Here is a 22,668-nt window from a genome sequence, read left to right as displayed (position 1 = left end):
CTTTTGAATTCCTACAAATCCTAAAGTTTTTGCCATTTCATTTTCTCCCTTTTTATTTCCCCTTTTCAAGATCTGCTTAAAATCTTGTGGAGTGAAACTGGTTTTAGTGTAAAGTCCACATTTTATATTTAAAAAAAAAAGTATATATTACAAAATGATTTTTAAACTGTCAGGGTATTCATCTTCATGTATTGGGACTGAGTTTTATCCTCAGTTTATTTTTACATATTTTCATTCTTCAGAAGTGCTTCTATTTTTCTTTTATTTTGAAATATTAATTTTATATCTAAAGTAAATTGTATGTTGGCACACTTTTGAAAGGGTTTCCTTGAACATGTAATTGTATTTTTCAGAACTGTATTTCAGAGACTAAATAATGTTGTTTTGCTGTACTTGAATATAAATAAAATTGAGTTCATCAAACCAATTTTTATTTGATGTCATAATTGTAACATTTTCACTTCCACTGAATTGAATTCAGTTGAGTTGGTTGAAATCAAAACACTTCTCATAAGACGAAGTAAATAATTTAAATGAATTAAATGACTTTATTTTGAGATGAACTAACATAAATCATTTATGTTTATTAAATGCAATTTTTTCCATTTACAGTAACTATAAATAGGTTGGTTGGACTAACTCAAATACTTTGCATTGGATAAACGTGTAAAATTTGAGTTCACACTACACATATTTATTGTATGGAAAACCTGCCCTTAATTAAATTGAGTCCATCCAATGAATCATTTTTATGAGTGCAGTAACTAAGAATAGGTTGGTTGGACTAACTCAAATTCTTTACATTGAATAAACTTGTACAATTTGAGTTCAGACTACACATTTTTTTTGGATGGAAAACCTGCCCTTAATTAAATTGAGTCAATCCAATGGATCATTTCTTTGAGTGCACTAATTATAAAACAGTAACTAAGCCAATTCATGCAAACTGATCTGTTTGCTTTTTACGCTTTTTGACAGTCTAATTTCAGATTTTTTACCTTTTTTTTATTAATACACTCTGAATTTACATTTTTCAATTATAAATTTTCTTTAAGGCTTCAAAAAATGTCCCAAATGCTGCAATTAAAAAAAAAAAAAAAAGAAAAAAAAAAATTTCACTTATAAAGATGATCCATGTTCCTGTTGGAGTGAGTGGTTGCATTTCCATAGAGACACTTTGCATCAGCAGCTCCATGCTCCAGTGCTCTGGGAGACTTTATAGTCCTGAGAGTTGAAGACTGGATGACTGACAGCTGTCCTTCATCACAGCAGAAGACACACAAATCCTCCTCCTCCTCATCATCATCATCATCAAACATGAGTGTGATCTGCGTCCTCATCTGGACTCTCCTCTGCTGCTGCTTCACAGGTAAAGTCCAGAGAATCCAACTCCTCTCCTCTATGAACATCCGTCCCTCTGAAATGAAGGCCACAAAAGCATGAAGCTGCTTTCTGTTTCTGTCTCTGTATCCACAGAGTCCAGAGGACAGGTCACAGTGACTCAGTCTGGAGCAGTGAGCTCCACTGTGGGAGGATCTGTCTCCATCTCATGTACAACCAACAATAAAGGAAAGTATGGAACCGATCTTTCCTGGTATCAACAGAAAAATGGAGAAACTCCTAAACTACTAATTTACAGTGCTAGCACTCGAGCATTTGGAACTCCAACTCGTTTTACAGGCAGTGGATCAAGCTCTAGCACTGATTTCACTCTGACCATCAGTGGAGTTCAGAGTGAAGATGCTGCAGTTTATTACTGTATGAGTCTCATAACCATCAACAGTCAGCTCGTGTTCACACAGTGAAAAACAGTCGTACAAAAACCTCCCTCATTCAGGCTGAACAGAAACTGAGATGATATAGTTCACTAAACACACACATGAGAATGTTTATTTTTTATAATAGTTTTTAGATATACATATTAACATTTTAAGAGAAAATTGTTTATTTTCTGAATATACATTTTTGACAGAAAACAACAGAAAACAAGTTACTGGACTTAAACAGACGTCATCTTAAAAATTTAGGTCTACATTTATCTTTATATTTAGTAATGATCAATAAATCCTCAGTTTACAGCAGAAAATGACAGAATATTTTCAACTGAAGAAAATTTGATTTAAATAAATGAGCTAAGAGTAAAACATCAATATATTGATATGGTTTTAGTCTGATGTTTAATTACTGTTTTCATGAATTTCATAGTTGAGGAAAAATGTCAAAGAAGAAAAAGAAAACACCAACTTTTTATATTTTATTAAACAACATTAAATTACAATAAGTTATTGAATGAGTAAAAAACAATAATTAATTGAATAGAAAATAAATGTAAAAAAATATAATCCACAAGAACATAAAATTACTATGTGGCTTTCTGGCATTAAAAAAGTGGTTTAACTGCTTTACTTTATTTGACTCATATTGGTCTCATTGTGTTCATGTATGATCATTAATGGACAAGTGTGTCCAAACTTTTGCTTGTTTTTTTTTTATTATTATTTATAATTATTATAATTTATCTGTAAACTGACTGTCAGTGCAGAAACTCTGAACTCATGAGCTTAAAAACTTGTTTCCTCTTTGATGTTTTCAAAATTTTTCTTAGATGTTTTAAGACTTGTATTTTATTATATATATTCTTTGTAATTTTACGATTTAATTTTTCATAGCACGGTATTTTACATTTGAATTATCTTTAAAACAATTTGTTAATATCATATTATGATTTGTGGAAATATATGAGAGACATAATACATATATATATATGTATATATTTAATCTGGACACTGACTGTTCGTAAAGAAACTGTAAACTCTTCCTAAATTTGAAAAACGACTTTTTCTTTGCTATTTTATCTGTTCTTATTGCTCACTAATAAGTGGAAGTTTGTTGCACACAAATTGTACTTCAGTCATCAACAAATATTTTATTAGAATGTAAAGAAAGAATTTTCAATTATCATTGTTTATAGAGAATTTTCCCAAGCAAAGCTGTCACAATTCAAAAATGCAAACAGAGTTTGAGAAAGAGAAAGTAAATGAAAAACAGCATGAAAAACAGATTTATATTCAGAATGTTTGCGTTCAGGACTGGGAGCACTGGTCTCTCCTGAGAGTCTCTGAGACTGCAGTCTGGGATCCTCTCTTGGCCTCACAGGTCACCTTCTCCCACTGGTCTGCAGAGAGCCTCAGGGTGCTGCTCCAGCTGTAGAGGCCGTCCTTCTGCAGCACCCCGGGGCTCCTGCTCTCCTCCCAGTTGCTGCTGCTGCTGCCGACCACCTTCCAGGACAGAGTACAGTCTGAGGGGAAGCCCTTGTTGGCCACACACATGAGTGTGGCCTTCCCCTGCTGCAGCTCCTTGGTGGAGGGGAGGAGCACGGTCAGGGAGGGGGGCACATGACCCACTGCAGAGAAACAGAGAAAACATTTTAGAGCTGAGATCAAACTGCTGAGAGTTTCACTTCCCTCTCTATGATCAGTAACCATGGTAACAGACAGGCATCACTGATGAACCACAGAAACAGAAGTTTCTGAACTAAAGAGAAACATGATAAAAAAAGTATATATTTTTTCCGTTTTCACACGTTTGTCTTTTTTTTTACTTTCTTCCAGTAACATTTTAAACATGATTTTTTTTCCTCGTTAAAACATCTCATTCTTGTTTCTGCATTAACAGCAGCAAAGATTTCTCAATCAAGCATTAATTTTATGTGTTTTTAAACCTTACTTTATTACTTTGGTTATTAGTTAATTTTCTGACAATCACATTATTATATCAAACAATAAAAAGAAACTTTAATCTGTTCAATCTGATCCATGACGTTCATTAAATTGCTGCTTTGTTCATTTTTATCGTCACTAAAAGCTCATTAGAAGATGCTGACAGAGAAACTAACAAGACTCAGCGTTGTCATGAAATTCTTTACCAGAAACATGAAAAAGGTTTTCGATTCAGAAGTTCAGACAGAAATTATTGATCAGAGACATAAAAAGAAAGATTAGAAGTTACAGATGTTTGCAACTATGAATATTTTCCTCCTTTTTCTTTGCGCAAATCATCTTACAGATGACATGACTGAATAGCAGATTAATGTTCAATATTAGCAGGAACTTAAAGTTAAAGTAAAACAGCATAGAAAATATTTTATATATCAAATGTACATTTTAATTATTTCGCAGAAAATTTGACTGATGAAATATAAATGTATTTTCATTAAAAAAAAAATTACACAAATCACAATCAACGATTAAATAAAAAATATGCTCTTAACATTAATCAGCTTGAAAGTTTATGATTTTTAAATGAATGAAAAGTACTTACAGTCAACTTCCAGTCTGGTTCCTCCACCAAACGTGTACCACAGTGATACAAACTGGTTGAAGCGTCGTACAAAAACCTCTGACTGTACAGAGACACGCTCTCTGACTCTGAAACAAACACACTCAAATGATGGAAGAAAATCTAAAATTCATGTATCTTAGTCTCAGAATTGAAAATAGTTTTTAGCAATTGCGATGTAAATAAACTGTAAACAATCTCTCATCTTTTGTCTTCTTAAGAAACAGTTTTAATAAATAATCTAATTATCGTTACATGTCAGCACCACCACCTAACCCCAAAACATCGGTCATTTTTCTCTCTTAAATTGAATAAAAATTGTTTGGAGTATTTGAGCAAAATCCCATAATTCAAAGAGTTTCAGAACTGGTATGAGTAAGAAGTCAAAGAATTCTGACCTAAATACAGGAATTAGCTGTCTCACTCTTATTATATTAAAGTAACTTTAGAGTACAGTCTGCCTTTATACCATTATTTTCAAATCTTTATCATTTCTTGAAATAAGCATTTCTCTTGTCAGTTTCGTTATCCTGCTGCTCGATGCACACTGTCGAATTATTTAAAATATTTTGATAAATTACATGATAAGTTATTGTAGGTTTTATCAATTTTTCACTCTAGATTTTATGTCGCCATTTCGGAAATAAAGTATTAAAAGCAAGTAGTTTTACTGAATAGTTATTAAGACACCTCCAGAGTAAAAAAAATATACAATTTTTGCATGTGTGTTTGCGTGCATTGAATAATGATTGAGTGTGTATGAACACCAAAGATCATTTTCTTATAAATGAGGCAAACTAAAGAGAACAGCATATAAAAAATTCAGGAGATCATTTGTTTGATGCTTACAAAAGAATTATTTTGCCTACACTCCATATTGACTAAATATTCTTAGAAGCTCTGACCCGAAGAATGAAAACTTGCCTTCATCAAAACATTACAAAATGATTTCATATGAATTTTTTATTTTTAGCAATGTAAGCTGAGTCAAATAAGCATTATTCATTAAATCTCACAAACAACCTTAAGGAAAGAAGTAATAATTCACTCACTGATTATAAAACAGTAACTAAGCCAATTCATGCAAACTGATCTGTTTGCTTTTTATGCTTTTTGACAGTCTAATTTTAGATTTTTTACCTTTTTTTTATTAATACACTCTGAATTTACATTTTTCAATAATACATTTTCTTTAAGCCTTCAAAAAATGTCCCAAATGCTGCAATTAAAAAAAAAAAAGATTTCAGTTATAAAGATGATCCATGTTCCTGTTGGAGTGAGTGGTTGCATTTCCATAGAGACACTTTGCATCAGCAGCTCCATGCTCCAGTGCTCTGGGAGACTTTATAGTCCTGAGAGTTGAAGACTGGATGACTGACAGCTGTCCTTCATCACAGCAGAAGACACACAAATCCTCCTCCTCCTCCTCATCATCATCATCATCAAACATGAGTGTGATCTGCGTCCTCATCTGGACTCTCCTCTGCTGCTGCTTCACAGGTAAAGTCCAGAGAATCCAACTCCTCTCCTCTATGAACATCCGTCCCTCTGAAATGAAGGCCACAAAAGCATGAAGCTGCTTTCTGTTTCTGTCTCTGTATCCTCAGAGTCCAGAGGACAGGTCACAGTGACTCAGTCTGGAGCAGTGAGCTTCAATGTGGGAGGATCTGTCTCCATCTCATGTACTACCAACAATAAAGGAATGTATGGAATCGATCTTTCCTGGTATCAACAGAAAAATGGAGAAACTCCTAAACTACTAATTTACACTGCTAGCACTCGAGCATCTGGAACTCCAACTCGTTTTACAGGCAGTGGATCAAGCTCTAGCACTGATTTCACTCTGACCATCAGTGGAGTTCAGAGTGAAGATGCTGCAGTTTATTACTGTATGAGTCTCATAACCATCAACAGTCAGTGGGTGTTCACACAGTGAAAAACAGTCGTACAAAAACCTCCCTCATTCAGACAGAACAGAAACTGAGATGATATAGTTCACTAAACACACACATGAGAATGTTTATTTTTTATAATAGTTTTTAGATATACATATTAACATTTTAAGAGAAAATTGTTTATTTTCTGAATATACATTTTTGACAGAAAACAACAGAAAACAAGTTACTGGACTTAAACAGACGTCATCTTAAAAATTTAGGTCTACATTTATCTTTATATTTAGTAATGATCAATAAATCCTCAGTTTACAGCAGAAAATGACATAATATTTTCAACTGAAGAAAATTTGATTTAAATAAATGAACTAAGAGTAAAACATCAATATATTGATATGGTTTTAGTCTGATGTTTAATTGATGTTTTCATGAATTTCATAGTTGAGGAAAAATGTCAAAGAAGAAAAAGAAAACACCAACTTTTTATATTTTATTAAACAACATTAAATTACAATAAGTTATTGAATGAGTAAAAAACAATAATTAATTGAATAGAAAATAAATGTAAAAAAATATATTCCACAAGAACATAAAATTACTATGTGGCTTTCTGGCATTAAAAAAGTGGTTTAACTGCTTTACTTTATTTGACTCATATTGGTCTCAATGTGTTCATGTATGATCATTCATGGACAAGTGTGTCCAAACTTTTGCTTGTTTTTTTTTTTTTATTATTATTTATAATTATAATTATTTATCTGTAAACTGACTGTCAGTGCAGAAACTCTGAACTCATGAGCTTAAAAACTTGTTTCCTCTTTGATGTTTTCAAAATTTTTCTTAGATGTTTTAAGACTTGCATTTTATTATATACATTCTTTGTAATTTTACGATTTAATTTTTCATAGCACGGTATTTTACATTTGAATTATCTTTAAAACAATTTGTTAATATCATATTATGATTTGTGGAAATATATGAGTGACATAATACATATATATATATGTATATATTTAATCTGGACACTGACTGTTCGTAAAGAAACTGTAAACTCTTCCTAAATTTAAAAAACAACTTTTTCTTTGCTATTTTATCTGTTCTTATTGCTCAGTAATAAGTGGAAGTTTGTTGCACACAAATTGTACTTCAGTCATCAACAAATATTTTATTAGAATGTAAAGAAAGAATTTTCAATTATCATGAAAACATCCATGAAAAGAATCAATTGACATCAGTTGTATTATTTATAGAGAATGTTTCCAAGCAAAACTGTCACAATTCAAAGATGCAAACAGAGTTTGAGAAAGAGAAAGTACATGAAAAACTGCATGAAAAACAGATTTATATCCAGAATGGTTGTGTTCAGGACTGGGAGCACTGGTCTCTCCTGAGAGTCTCTGAGACTGCAGTCTGGGATCCTCTCTTGGCCTCACAGGTCACCTTCTCCCACTGGTCTGCAGAGAGCCTCAGGGTGCTGCTCCAGCTGTAGAGGCCGTCCTTCTGCAGCACCCCGGGGCTCCTGCTCTCCTCCCAGTTGCTGCTGCTGCTGCCGACCACCTTCCAGGACAGAGTCCAGTCTGAGGGGAAGCCCTTGTTGGCCACACACATGAGTGTGGCCTTCCCCTGCTGCAGCTCCTTGGTGGAGGGGAGGAGCACGGTCAGGGAGGGGGGCACATGTCCCACTGCAGAGAAACAGACAAAACATTTTAGAGCTGAGATCAAACTGCTGAGAGTTTCACTTCCCTCTCTGAGATCAGTAACCATGGTAACAGACAGGCATCACTGATGAACCATAGAAACAGAAGTTTCTGAATTAAAGAGAAACATGATAAAAAAAAGTATATATTTTTTCCATTTTCACACATTTGTCTTTTTTTTTTTTACTTTCTTCCAGTAACATTTTAAACATAATTGTTTTTCTTCGTTAAAACATCTCATTTTTGTTTCTGCATTAACAGCTGCAAAGATTTCTCAATCAAACATGAATTTTATGTGTTTTTAAACCTTACTTTATTACTTTGGTTATTAGTTAATTGTCTGACAATCACATTATTATATCAAACAATAAAAAGAAACTTTAATCTGTTCAATCTGATCCATGACGTTCATTAAATTGCTGCTTTGTTTATTTTTATCGTCACTAAAATCTCATTAGAAGATGCTGACAGAGAAACTAACAAGACTCAGCGTTGTCATGAAATTCTTCACCAGAAACATGAAAAACGTTTTCGATTCACAAGTTCAGACAGAAATTATTGATCACAGACATAAAAAGAAAAATGAGAAGTTACAGATGTTTGCAACTATGAATATTTTCCTCCTTTTTCTTTGCACAAATCATCTTACAGATGACATGACTGAATAGCAGATTAATGTTCAATATTAGCAGGAACTTAAAGTTAAAGTAAAACAGCATAGAAAATATTTTATATATTAAATGTACATTATAATTACTTTGCAGAAAATTTGACTGATAAAATATAAATGTATTCTCATAAAAAAAAATAAGACAAATCACAATCAATCTAAGATTAAATACAAAAATATGCTCTTGAAATGAATCAGCTTGAAAGTTTATGATTTTTAAATGAATGAAAAGTACTAACAGTCAACTTCCAGTCTGGTTCCTCCACCAAATGTGTACCACAGTGATACAAACTGGTTGAAGCGTCGTACAAAAACCTCTGACTGTACAGAGACACGCTCTCTGACTCTGAAACAAACAAACTCAAATGATGACAGAAAATCTAAAATTCATGTATCTTAGTCTCAGAATTGAAAATAGTTTTTAGCACTTGAGATGTAAATAAACTGTAAACAATCTCTCATCTTTTGTCTTCTTAAGATACAGTTTTAATAAATAATCTAATATCGTTACATGTCAGCACCACCACCTAACCCCAAAACATTGGTCATTTTTCACTCTTAAATTGAATAAAAATTGTTTGGAGTATTTGAGTAAGAAGTCAAAGAATTCTGACCTAAATACAGGAATTAGCTGTCTCACTTTTATTAAATTAAAGTAACTTTAGAGTACAGTTGGTCTTTGTACCATTATTTTCAAATCTTAATCATTTCTTGAAATAAATATTTTATCTTGTGAGCTTCATTGTCCTGCTGCTCTCTGGACACTGTCGAATTATTTAAAATCATAGCAGATTAACAGACAAACATCACCAAAGACATCAACTGAAGACATCAATATAATAAAGATTTAGGAGATCAATAGTTTTGATAATTTCATACATCTTACTTTGTCTAGACTCCATGTTGACTAAATATTCTCTCAAGCTCTGACCCGAAGAATGAAAACTTGTCTTATTAAAATGTTACAAAAGGACATCATATGTTTTTTAATCATTATTTTTATTATTTTAATTTTACAATGTAGGCAAAGTCATTTAAACTTTCTTCATTAGTAAATCCCACAAACAACCTGAAAAAAGAAGTAATCATTCATTTACTGATTATTAAATAGTAACTAAGCTAATCTTCATTAAACTCACAAAGAATCATAAAAGTGTACATTTTTAAATGTTTTACTGTATGATCAGAAAACTAGTTTAGGTTCAAGTTTTCAGTTTTTAGGTCAGTTATCCCACAAAATGAGCTAAAACTGATAATTTGACCACTTTTTTGGTCAGAAATGTACATAAATGTTTAAATCTTCTCTCCATCTCTAACCTTCCCTCATAACACTGTCAAATGTCTCATTACTTACATCATGCAAGTTTATTTGTGATTTGACGAGTTGCAAACATTTTCTTTGACTTCTGTGGCATCAAACTTTACAAATTCATGAAGTCATTCATCGCTCAATCTAAGATCTGTCTCTAATGAAATTTATGTCTTCTCTGGATTTTTAAAATGTTGAAATAGTAGGTTTACATTAACTAAAGAAAAATATCTGTTTGCTTTTTACGCTTTTTGTCAGTCTAATTTTAGATTTTTTTTATATACTCGGAATTTAAATTTTTCTATGATTCATTTTTTTAAAGCTTAAATGCTGCAATACACAAAATAAAGATAATTTCACATATAAAGATGATCCATGTTCCTGTTGGAGTGAGTGGTTGCATTTCCATAGAGACACTTTGCATCAGCAGCTCCATGCTCCAGTGCTCTGGGAGACTTTATAGTCCTGAGAGTTGAAGACTGGATGACTGACAGCTGTCCTTCATCACAGCAGAAGACACACAAATCCTCCTCTTCCTCATCATCATCATCATCAAACATGAGTGTGATCTGCGTCCTCATCTGGACTCTCCTCTGCTGCTGCTTTACAGGTAAAGTCCAGAGAATCCAACTCCTCTCCTCTATGAACATCCGTCCCTCTGAAATGAAGGCCACAAAAGCATGAAGCTGCTTTCTGTTTCTGTCTCTGTATCCTCAGAGTCCAGAGGACAGGTCACAGTGACTCAGCCTGGAGCAGTGAGCTCCACTGTGGGAGGATCTGTCTCCATCTCATGCAGAACCAGTCAGGGTGTTTATATCAACAACTGTTTAGCCTGGTATCAACAGAAAGATGGAGAAACTCCTAAACTACTAATTTACTATACTAACACTCGAGAATCAGGGACTCCAACTCGTTTTACAGGCAGTGGATCAAAGTCTGATTTCACTCTGACCATCAGTGGAGTTCAGGCTGAAGATGCAGCAGTTTATTACTGTCAGAGTTATCACTACATCAACAGTCAGGATGTGTTCACACAGTGAAAAACAGTCGTACAAAAACCTCCCTCATTCAGACAGAACAGAAACTGAACTGACTGCTGCAGCTGGAAGATGCTGCAGACACTGATACAGTTCACTGAACATCCATTCCATTAAAGTCACAAACACTGACAATAGACATCTTAAGCTAATAGTGTGTTTCTCCTATCTCAAGTCAGATGATAATGCAAACCAATTTAATTAATTTGTGGTTAAAAAATATATATATTTTTTATAATATATTTTGTCAAAAGAAAATCAGATTGTTCCAGCAAAGAAACACAAGAGAACAACAGTGTGACATCCTACTTTAAACCATTTGGATGTAAGAGTTACCATGGGTTTGTAATATCTGAGTGTGTCTCTGGACTGGCCTAACCCTTATGACCCTGTATATTTGTTAATAGGCCTTAAAAGTAGCCTCATATATTGCAAGCTATGCTGTTGTGCAAGGCTAATGCTACTGTAAACATTGATTAAAATAAATATTGATTGCTTCAATTTTTCAATGAATTGTAAACATTTAAATAACTGCAACCAGGTTTTCCAAACTAATGCAGAAGAACATAAAGAAAAAAAACTATAAAGACCTTTTGGTAACACTTTGTCATAAGTTTTCTTAACAAGCTTCATTAGCGCATCAACAAACATTATTAATGTGTTTATAGGTCATTAGTAAAAACCCAGATAAGGTATGTTACATTTATTAACTATTTTTGTCAACATTATATTAAGTGTTTTGAAGCATTTCATCTTAAGTGTTACCAACTTTTTTTTTTATCGTAATTAGTCAAACATTGTTTTCTAAGGCATCAAACAGTATAATTCACACAGAGAAGACAAACGTAACTGGAGGGTCACATTTCCGTGAACTCTGAATAAGGAAGTCCAGCTCTGTGTGGACGTGGTTGATGATTAACTGAAGGAGGAAATGAAAGGAGAAATCAATGCTAAAGGATTCAGCAGATCTCCGAATGTTTGAGTAGAAATTCTGATAGTTTAGTGTTTGATTCACAAAAGATGGATAAAAGTAGACAAGAGGTTTCTTTTAAAGAACAGAGAGGCTTTCAGGTGAATAATTGCAGAGAGGAGAGAAGGACGAGAAAAACATTCAGAGACACCAGAAACCGGTGAGTTTTACAGTTTTACAGCTGAACCTTTGGTCTGTTGGATTGCATATGAATATGTCTTCAAACCACCCGATCTAAATGAGAGAAAATTGAAAGAAGAATTCTGCTTTATTTTGTTGTTTTATTACATTTTACAAGTTCACTCAGGCTTCAACTGTCACAGCCAATAAAGTATTTTAGAACCCACAAGAAGAGAAGAATCAGAGAAATTTAGCAAAGCCTCAACATGTTATCTAAAAAACACTTAACTGAAGGAACAGGCAGAGAACTAGATATTATACCAGACAAGCAAAGACTGATGCCTAAGAGAACATTCCTTACATGCATCATGGCTAATTAGCAAAGTGCAGGCAGCTGTGACCGCTCCACACGGTTCACAGGTGAATGGGCGGAGTCACAGCCAGCTTGCACAGAAACCCAAGAAAAATAAATGTTTTTTTTATCACCATTATTGTTTCATTTTTAGACAAAAGAGTGAATATTTAGCTTAAGAAGACGTCCAGTTTCTTGTTCCACTGGTGTCACACATCAGACTTCCATGTTTTGCCATTATGGTGAACAATAAACTCAACTGAAGATGTTTGTATTTATCTATTTTTTGTCTATAGGGATGTGATAAAGTCAGAGTTACCCTAGTTAGCATGTATTTATTTATCAGATCGAATGAATGTTTTCTGGCTCAGGCTAAGTCAATTCAGAGTTTGTTCTTAAACTCAGGGTGTGTTGAGACTTCTTCTTCAAACTGTCGTCTCATAGTTATAGTTTATTTCTTGTCTTACACACTGATGAAGACATTGAAGATGAACAATATGGAAGAAGACGGGACTCACAGCTGTCTCCTCAAGAAGATGGACCAGATCAAAGATGAAGCTGAACTTGGGTCCTCACACACAAAGTAAGAGTCAGTTTCTGAAAAAAAGATGCAGCAAGTGAGAAAAGTTGCTGTTTGAAAATGTTCTTTTCTGTTTATAATTCCACTGAAGCTATGAAAACATAAAAGCTTTTTCTGGGAATTGAATCATACAAGCAGATGACATGATGTTGTAAATGACAGAATGTTCTGATCTGTGTCTACAGAGATCAGCTGCTCCCACAGAGACTCCAGTCTTCAGCATCTAGCTGTGTGTCCATGAAGAGCGACTGGTCCAAAGAACTGAATCCTCCAGACTTCAGAGCAGAACCTGGACCCTCAGTCTCAAAGTAACTTACAGTTTCTCCTAAAAACAGAAATACTCAGATTAAAGTCAAACAAGGCAGAATCCTAAAAGAAATAACTAAAACCCACTGGAAACTAAACCGAAAGAAAACAGATTTCAATAAAGTGAAGAATAAATCAAAAACGAATAAATTTGAATATTTAGGAGCTGCATTAATGTACAATGGCAGAACCAGGAAGTCTCAAGGGAAAGTACATAAATCAGATGGAACCTTCACATCATGTCACAACTATGTTAATATTACAATCAATAATCACAGATCCTTTTTCCTGCAGTATAGAAAAATATATTAGCATTAGTTACACATTAGTTATGTGAATTCTAGCAGTTCTGCTGGTAAGAAGTGTGGCTGAAGTCCACAATCAGAAAAAAAATCATCATTGCTTTTATCAGTTTTTATATAAAATATTCTCAAGATATTTTTCTTTTCTTCTTCTTCTTCTTATTATTTTTTTTAGCAAACTAGAGCAGAATTTCCTGTCTTCAGCACATAGAATGTTTAGATCAGCTCCATGAGATCTATAGGAAGATATCTTCTATAGAAAGATAAAATGCAATATACTCATTTGTACCTTGTCCTAAAGTTGTATTTCTTTTAATCTGATCTCAGAAGTTACACTGAAACTATGAAAAGATTAAATAATTTTCTGAGAACTGAATCATGTGTGCAGATGACAGGATGCTGTGAATGACAGACAGTTCTGATCTGTTTGTGTCTACAGAGATCAGCTGCTCCCACAGAGACTCCAGTCTTCAGCATCCAGCTGTGTGTCCATGAAGAGCGACTGGTCCAAAGAACTGAATCCTCCAGACTTCAGAGCAGAATCTAGACCCTCAGACTCAAAGTAAGAAATAGTTTCACCTGAGGTGACTAGAACAGAAATGGAAAACATAAGTCAGAAGGCAGGATAATGGACTAAACAAGCTGGACCAAGAAGCTAAACTGTTAGGGCTGGAAATGACTGTAAAACATGCACAATAGCTGATTTGCTTTAGTTCAAAAAATGTTTTTTCTGTGATAAAAGCCTTTTTAGGATGAAGAGACAATTAATAAAAATAACAAACAAATAAATAAATGTTACTAAAATGAGAAAATATTACATAAACAACTCAATGGCATAAAATACATTTCTTCAAGGGAAAATATTATTGAATTTGAGGAATGTTGCATATTTTCATGAAAATAAATTGTTATATTTGAACATTTTTTTGTTTAACTTTTTTTGGAACATTGATATCTTGTTTTATGTGATTTCTAATGACAGGCTGATTGTTTTCATCCTCATGATCTTTGTGTCTGCAGAGATCAGCTGCTCACACAGAGACTCCAGTCTTCAGCATCCAGTTGTGTGTCCATGAAGAGCGACTGGTCCAAAGAACTGAATCCTCCAGACTTCAGAGCAGAACCTGGACCCTCAGACTCAAAGTAAGAAACAGTTTCACTTGAGCTGACTTGAACAAAAATGTACAATATAAGTCAGAAAGCAGGATGATGGATTTAACCAGCTGGACCAAGAAGCTAAACTGTTAGGGCTGGAAATTACAGTGAAACATGCCCAATAGCAGATTTGCTTTAGTTTGAATTTTTCTATGATTAGTGCTTTTTAGAATAATGTCCAATGAATAAATAAATATCAATAAGACGAATATATATATATATAATTTTAAAACCTTGACAATACATTTCCTAAATGGATAAAAAAAGAATAATAATTTGATGAATCAACATGTTTCTAAGTGAAAGTGGCTTATTATATTTGATTTTTTTTCCCTTTTTTTAACAACTAAAACATATTTTGGTATTTTAATGTGTTCCCTAATGACAGACAGATTTTTTCCATCCTCGTGATCTGTTTGTGTCTGCAGAGATCAGCTGCTCACACAGAGACTGCAGTCTTCAGTATGCAGCTGTGTGTCCATGAAGAGTGACTGGTCCAAAGAACTGAATCCTCCAGACTTTGGTGCTGAACTGTCAGACACAAAGTAAGCAAGTTTCTTCTGAAAAGAGCTAGGAGCAGGAACAATGTTTTATGAATCACAGCAGTTATTAAAAAAAAAGAAAAAAAACGGCTTAATTCCAATTTAGATGCAGATGTGAAAAGAAAAAAATTAGATTGGCCTTTAATCAATCATCTCAATAAAGTTTAGAAGATCCTCAAAGGTATATTTGTCATCTTAGTATAAGCTGCTATAAAAATATGTTTGATAGTGAAATGAAAAATAAAAACTGTAATAAAGAAATGAGTTGACACAGAGATGAAAAACACTGTCACGGGCAAACAGGTGTGAACCCATATGCGAGAAAAAACCTCAAACAAAGATGTAACAAAGTCCTAAGAATTCATTAAAAAACACCCCCACCCCCCAGATAACTCATAGTATATAGACTCAGAAACCTAAGAATAAAACAGGACAAGCCAACACTAAAACCCAAAGTTCCTTATTTGCAATGTGGCGAATTTGCAAACTGCAGGCAGCTGTGACTTCTCCACAAGATACACAGCCAGTCTGCACGGAAACACAAGAAAAGGCAAATGTTAGAACTAAAGAAAGCAAATCATGACAAACACAACTCAAATATAAATAATTTACATGAAACAAAGAGACAAAACTGACTGCAGACTTTATAAATGGAAAGAAATAATTGTGGTTTTTGCAGAGGAATACATTTTGATGAGCTTTTTGGTAACATTTGACCTATTGGAAATCCATATAGAAAGCCAGATCATGTCAACTTAGAAATCATTCACCTCCCACACACACCACACTACCTTATTATGAGCACATTGATGTGGTTCTTTTTCTTTAAGTCCACCTTTGTTCTGACCTCCCCCGTCTTTGTCATCTATGTTGAGCTGATCAGTTTGGGTTCTGCTATGAATCTTTTCTTCTCCTTGTGCACAGACAGAGGGACAGGAGGTGTGTTTGCGCAAAGGAGCAGTCGTCCAGTTGTGCGGAAAGGTCCAACAGCAGACCATCACTGGATACAGATGGTGAGAGCAGAGGTGACCAACGTAAGACTGAACATCCATCTGCTTGTTTAGATCATTGCATGAAGACTATAGACTATATAAATATATTCACTTCCCAGACACACCACACTATATGTATATATATTTTTTGTCTTTCAGCACATGTTGGTCTGCAACAGCTTTTAGATGAACATCAGATCAGTCTGAGAAGCAGATGTGAACATGTGACACAAGGAAGTGAAGAAGCAGGAAGTGGAGTGCTCCTCAATAGAATTTATACAGAGCTGTACATCACAGAGGGAAGGAGTGAGGATGTTGACACCCAACATGAGGTCATGCAGCTGGACACACCATCCAAGAACGAAGGGGTTCTTGATGTTCCTATTGGGTATAATGATATCTTTAAAGCCTCTCTTAACCAGCCTGAATCCATCAGAGTGGTTCTGACAAGTGGTGTTGCCGGAGCTGGAAAAAGTCTTACAGTGCAAAAGTTCTGCTTGGACTGGGCCAAAGGCTTGGAGAACCAAGAACTCAGTGCTGTGATTCCCCTTTCATTCAGGGAGCTGAATTTGATCAGAGATCAGCAGCACAGTCTTCTCACATTGATCCAGCTTTTCCATCCGGAGCTCAAAAAGATCAAAGCAGAGCAGCTGTCTGTCTGTAAACTTCTCTTCATCTTTGATGGTCTGGATGAAAGCAGACTCTCTCTAGATTTCAAGAACCCTCTCTTGATATCTGATGTTGTGGAAAGTTCCTCAGTTGGTGGGCTGCTGACAAACCTCATCCAAGGGCATCTGCTTCCCTCAGCACTTATCTGGATAACTTCAAGACCTGCAGCAGCCAGTCAGATCCCTTTGGCATGTGTTGACAGGGTGACCGAAGTACGAGGCTTCACTGACGCTCAGAGGGAAGAATTCTTCTGGAAAAGGTTCAGTGATGAAGAGCTGTCTACCAGAATCATCTCTCACATCAAGAGCTCCAGGAGTCTCTACGTGATGTGTCAAATCCCAGTGTTCTGCTGGATCATTGCTGTGGTTCTGGAAGACATGTTGACCACAGAGCAGAGCGGAGAGCTTCCCACCACCCTGACTGATATGTACTCATACTTTCTGCTAGTCCAGACAAAGAGGAATAAGAACAAGTACCACCAGAAACATGAGAGCTCACAGGAGCTGTCAGAGGCCGACAGAGAAGTTCTTCTGAAACTGGGAAGGCTGGCCTTTGAACATCTGGACAAAGGAAACATCATGTTCTACCAAGAAGACCTGGAACAGTGCAATCTTGATGTCACAGAGGCCTCAGTGCACTCAGGAGTTTGTACTGAGATCTTTAAAATAGATTGTGAGATCTTCCAGAAACCGGTCTATTGCTTTGTTCATCTGAGCATTCAGGAGTTTCTGGCTGCTGTCTACATGTTCCACTGTTTCACCAGCAAGAACTCTGAGGTGATGCAAGACTTCCTGAAGAGTCAAATGAGTTCTCTGGAGGAGTTTTTGTGGAGAGTCATTGAAATATCCCTGCAGAGTAATATTGGACATCTGGACTTGTTTGCTCGCTTCCTTCATGGCCTCTCTGTGGAGTCCAACTCCAAACTGTTGGGCAGCCTGCTGGGTAAGACAGAGAACAGCCCAGAAACCATCCAGAGAGTCATCAACAACCTGCAACAGATCAACAGTGGAGACTGCAAAAGGGAGATGGATTTCATCACTACAAAGATGGTCAGCGATGAAGTGTCTCCTGACAGAAGAATCAACATTTTCCACTGTATGATGGAGATGAAGGACCCCTCAGTTAATCAGGAGATCCACAAATTCTTAAAATCAACGAACAAATTGGAGAAGGAGCTCTCAGAGATGCAGTGTTTAGCTCTGGCCAACATGTTGCAGATGTCAGATGAGGTTCTAGATGAGCTGGACCTGGACCAATACAGAACATCAAATGAGGGTCGAAGGAGACTGATCCCAGCTGTGAACAACTGTAGAAAGTTTAGGTGAGACTAGAAACATTTCCTTTAGAATCATGTTCTTCAGAATAAATGTTTTGTGCTGAACAGTCCCATTCAAATTGTTTGAAACATTAATATTAACAGTAATAGTAGTTGTAGTATTAGTAGTAGTAATAGTAGTAGTATTAATATTAGTAATAGTAGGAATGGTAGTAATAGTAATAGTAGAAGTAGTAATTGTTGTAATAGTAGTAATAGTAGTAATAGTAGTAATAGTAGTAGTAATTGTTGTAATAGTAGTGGCAGTAGTAGTAACAGTGGTAGCAGTACTAGTATTGCTAGTAATGCTAGTGGGATTGTTAGTAGCAGTAGTAACAGTAATTGCATTAGTAGTAGTAGTAGTAGTAGCAGTAATAGTAGCAGTAGTGGTAGCAGTAATAGTAGCAGTAGTGGTAGTAGTTGTAGTAATAGTTGTAGTAGTAATAGTTGTAGTAATAGTAGTAGTATTGCCCTTTTCGGGGAGGACCCTGCCTTTCCAGTGACCCTGTGACCCTAAAAGGGATCATTATTGTTGTTGTTATTTCCTGTTAGGGTAAGGTAAAGTTTTTCTGAGGTCCTACCTATAGTGTGACTCTTTAAAAATTCAATGTGTTATGTTTAATCTTTAAACAAAATAAAAACGTATTTATAAATTATCAACAAACATTAACATCCCACTGTTTTGTCTTCACTGCATGAGCATTACAGAGGTCTGTCTTTTCTTTGTCTTCCAGGCTGAGAAACTGTGGACTCTCTGAGGCTGACTGTAAGACCGTGGCCTTAGCTCTTCTATCCGACCCGTCCCACTTGAGAGAACTGGACCTGAGTGGGAATCAGCTTCAGGATTCAGCAATGATGTTTCTGTGTGCAGGAATGGAGAATCCAAACTGCAGACTAGAAAGTCTAAAGTCAGAATATTGGAAGATTTTTTTTTGTTTGTTTGCTTTGTTTTCTTTAAGTTATCAATATGTTGATGCAAATGCAAATGATTTTGTTACTTTTGAATTATGAAAGGATCTTCATAAGTCAAGTTTGATCTGATCATACTTCATTTTTGCTGAATTCAGGCTGAGGATCTGTGGTTTGTCGGAAGACAGCTGTGGTCTTCTGGGCTTTGCTCTGATGTCCAACCCGTCCCACCTGAGAAAACTGGACCTTCGAAGTGCGGACCTTCAGATTTCAGCAGTGAAGCATTTGTGTGCTTTTCTGGAGAATTCACAGTGCAGGGTGAAAACTCTGAGGTCAGCTCCATCTTTAACTTGTGCTGTGATGAAAATGTAAGTTGTAAGCTGCATTCGTGACATTATACAGCTTCATGGTAAAAAAAAAAAAAAGATCTTCTTTATCAACTGTTGGTCTGCACATTTCTGCTGTTAAGTTTCTTTTTTTGCTGTCTTTAACTTTCAAACTCCTTCAGCTTTGAGCACTTTCATCAGAACTACATGTTAACAAGATTTGTCTTGTTTTCTCTGAATTCAGGTTGGTGAACTGCAGTGTCTCAGTCATCAGCTGTGCTGCTCTGGTCTCAGCTCTGATGTCCAACCCGTCCCATCTGACGGAGCTCGACTTGAGCTGCAACTTCATAAAGGATTCAGGACTGGAACATCTGTGTGCCTTTCTGGAGACTTCACATTGCATTCTGGAGATTCTGAGGTTACAGACCTTCTGTTTTTCATGAAGCTCACAGATGGTCAGGAACAACTTCCATTAATAAAGCTGTGAATGCTGCTTAGTGTCTTGTTCCAAAAGACAATATTTGATGCAGAAAGTGTAAAAATAATTTTCTCTTTTTGTTATAGCCCTTTCTCACAATAATAACAATAGATCATTTAAAATCATTCTACTATAAAAATAAAGATGGTTTGACCTTAGATCCAATAGACATCCAGTTGTGACTGATGTGTGTGAACATGAACAATAGTGACGAATGTGCAGATTTTTGGCAGTAGTCTTTAAAGAACAAAGTCTCCCTGGGTTGATTAAATTTCAGAGGTGATGAACTGAATAATTAAACACCTGAACACACATGATGATGTCATGTTTGTTCTGATTTTAGGTTGGAGCGTTGCAGGCTGTCAGTCATCAGCTGTGTTGCTCTGGCCTCAGCTCTGAAGTCCAACCCGTCCCATCTGAAAGAACTGGACCTGAGAGGGAACAAGCTCCAAGATTCTGATGTTCAGCAGCTTCATGATCTCGTGAAGAATCCAAACTTCAAACTGGAGACTCTCAGGTCAGTAGAGGGTTGGGGTCAGTCCAATAGAGTTTTTTTCCTTCAGCAGAAGCTGACTGGAAAATGCTGCTCTGAGCAGAGCTGAAGTCTTGATGATTCTCGTGACTTTTTAACCAAACAGGAAACATTGAATCTCTCCTCATAATTCTTCTTCTCTCTGCAGGTTGAAGTGATCAAGATATTTTTCTGGGAGTTTGCTATCTGTTCTGATGATCAGAAGGATGAAGCAGAGTGAGGAACGTATCTCTGATGACTATTACAGCTGCAGATAAATGTCATGAAAAAAAGATTCTCCCTCTGCTGTTTCACAACAAGAACAAAATGTGGTTTAATTTTGTAGGTTCAGATTTAGTTAAAAAATATTTTGTTTCCAATATGCCTGTTTGTTCTAATGAACCTTAAACATGAACCTTAAGTATATTGCTCAGATAACATTAACACAATTTAGTGTTTATTACATAGAAAGTCAAGAAATACAGAAATCAGGATGTGAAATTGTTTTAATTTATCTATGTTTTCAGATAAATCCACTCAGTTGTTCTGTTTTTTTTTATCAGTTTATAAACTCATTGCTTTTCAGTAAATTCTGATTGCACCTTTAATGTTTTTTTATGTGATTTGTTCATTAATTATCAATTATTTCTAGGGTAGTTTTTACAGTACTGTTGATGGAAAAAAATTGAGCATTTATGACAAAGAAGAAAAGAGGCAAGAAAAATTGACAGAAAGTAAACATGTTTGACTGAAATTATTTTTAAAAAATCTTCAAAAGTTTTGCAAAAATAACTGGACAAAAAAGACCATTAACAACCAAACTGGAGCCATTTCTATTTATTTGATGAAAACACATAACTCGTAAAAAGCATAAGAAAAATGTAAGAGTAAATTTGAATTGTAAAGAGGGAAAATCAAACAAGTTAAACTATTAAGAGTCACATATTTTCAGTTCAGGACTGGGAGCACTGGTCTCTCCTGAGAGTCTCTGAGACTGCAGTCTGGGATCCTCTCTTGGCCTCACAGGTCACCTTCTCCCACTGGTCTGCAGAGAGCCTCAGGGTGCTGCTCCAGCTGTAGAGGCCGTCCTTCTGCAGCACCCCGGGGCTCCTGCTCTCCTCCCAGTTGCTGCTGCTGCTGCCGACCACCTTCCAGGACAGAGTCCAGTCTGAGGGGAAGCCCTTGTTGGCCACACACATGAGTGTGGCCTTCCCCTGCTGCAGCTCCTTGGTGGAGGGGAGGAGCACGGTCAGGGAGGGGGACACATGACCCACTGCAGAGAAACAGAGAAAACATTTTAGAGCTGAGATCAAACTGCTGAGAGTTTCACTTCCCTCTCTGAGATCAGTAACCATGGTAACAGACAGGCATCACTGATGAACCACAGAAACAGAAGTTTCTGAACTAAATATTAACATGATTTAAAACGTTTTTTTTTTTTCCATTTCAAACGCTTTTCTTATGCTTTTTTTAAACTTTTCTTCCTGTAACATTTATAAGATAACTTGTATATCCACAAAAATTAAAGCGTTTCAATCATCTGCAAAGATTTATTACATAAAAAAAATAATATCACTTACTCTTTTTAAACCTCTTTTATTAATTCATGTAATAACATTAGATAAATATTAAATAAACATCAAAATGAAACTAGAATCTGTTGTGACCATTCATCAAATTGAAGTTTTTTTTTCATTTTTAATCACTAAAAGCTCATTAGAAGATGCTAACAGAGAAATTGACAACAAGGTTCAGTGTTACCATGAAATTCTTTAAGAGAAACACAAAAAGTTGTTCTGATTCACAAGTTCAGACAGAAATTATTAATCAGAGAAGTTAAAAGAACGATGAGGAAGTTACAGATGTTTACAACTATGAATATCTTCCAATTCTTTCTTTGACGTGTTTACACAAATACATTCTCAATTTACAGATTTTATGACTGAATTACATTATAATGTTTAATAACAGCAGAAACTAAAAGTTATAGAAGAATTCATTTAGCAGAGTAATACTAAGTATGCATATAGAATAAAAATATGTTTATTTTAGAAGTAAATCACATAAAATATTATTTAACAAATGTGTTAAAGTTAAACAGGACCAAAATGTACATTTTAGAATGAATGAAAAGTACTTACAGTCAACTTCCAGTCTGGTTCCTCCACCAAACGTGTACCACAGTGATACAAACT

General features: G+C 35.3%; 1 protein-coding gene and 4 gene segments (V, D, J or C); 2 read left to right on the top strand and 3 right to left on the bottom strand.

Annotated features, from left to right (window-relative positions):
* Nucleotides 1-2,959: 2,959 nt before the first annotated feature.
* LOC112162432 lies at nucleotides 2,960-5,214 on the bottom strand. The segment is given in 3 exon segments: nucleotides 2,960-3,403; nucleotides 4,321-4,461; nucleotides 5,208-5,214. Coding segments are annotated over 3 exon segments (468 nt in total).
* Nucleotides 5,215-5,784: 570 nt separating this feature from the next.
* LOC118599396 lies at nucleotides 5,785-6,274 on the top strand. The segment is given in 2 exon segments: nucleotides 5,785-5,838; nucleotides 5,946-6,274. Coding segments are annotated over 2 exon segments (381 nt in total).
* A 1,292-nt stretch (nucleotides 6,275-7,566) lies between these two features.
* Nucleotides 7,567-8,311, bottom strand: LOC112162431. The segment is given in 1 exon segment: nucleotides 7,567-8,311. A coding segment is annotated over 1 exon segment (402 nt).
* A 3,525-nt stretch (nucleotides 8,312-11,836) lies between these two features.
* LOC112162429 (NACHT, LRR and PYD domains-containing protein 3) lies at nucleotides 11,837-20,779 on the top strand. Of its 4 annotated transcripts, none has more exons than XM_036214234.1 (13): nucleotides 11,837-12,076; nucleotides 12,868-12,971; nucleotides 13,154-13,276; nucleotides 14,016-14,138; nucleotides 14,597-14,719; nucleotides 15,160-15,276; nucleotides 16,198-16,286; nucleotides 16,425-18,255; nucleotides 18,984-19,157; nucleotides 19,317-19,526; nucleotides 19,729-19,902; nucleotides 20,306-20,479; nucleotides 20,643-20,779. In XM_036214234.1, the coding sequence occupies exons 2-13, from the start codon at nucleotides 12,877-12,879 to the stop codon at nucleotides 20,650-20,652; spliced, it is 3,243 nt and encodes a 1,080-aa protein (XP_036070127.1). In that variant the 5' UTR covers nucleotides 11,837-12,076; nucleotides 12,868-12,876; the 3' UTR covers nucleotides 20,653-20,779. The 4 variants fall into 4 exon arrangements, with proteins under 4 accessions (XP_036070127.1, XP_024153988.1, XP_036070129.1 ...); XM_024298220.2 differs by having other exon boundaries at nucleotides 11,838-12,076; nucleotides 16,198-16,307; XM_036214235.1 differs by having other exon boundaries at nucleotides 11,839-12,076; nucleotides 16,198-16,307; nucleotides 19,317-19,490.
* Nucleotides 20,780-21,389: 610 nt separating this feature from the next.
* LOC112162428 overlaps nucleotides 21,390-22,668 on the bottom strand; it is a 2,901-nt gene continuing 1,622 nt past the window's right edge. The window contains 2 exon segments of the C gene segment in view: nucleotides 21,390-21,746; nucleotides 22,615-22,666. Coding sequence covers nucleotides 21,427-21,746; nucleotides 22,615-22,666 — 372 coding nt within the window.

The sequence above is a fragment of the Oryzias melastigma genome, linkage group LG11 (genome assembly GCF_002922805.2).
Source record: "Oryzias melastigma strain HK-1 linkage group LG11, ASM292280v2, whole genome shotgun sequence".
In the NCBI taxonomy this organism is placed as follows: domain Eukaryota; kingdom Metazoa; phylum Chordata; class Actinopteri; order Beloniformes; family Adrianichthyidae; genus Oryzias; species Oryzias melastigma.
The sequence above is the reverse complement of the archived record's forward strand: the minus strand, read 5'-3'. Positions and strand labels throughout refer to the sequence as shown.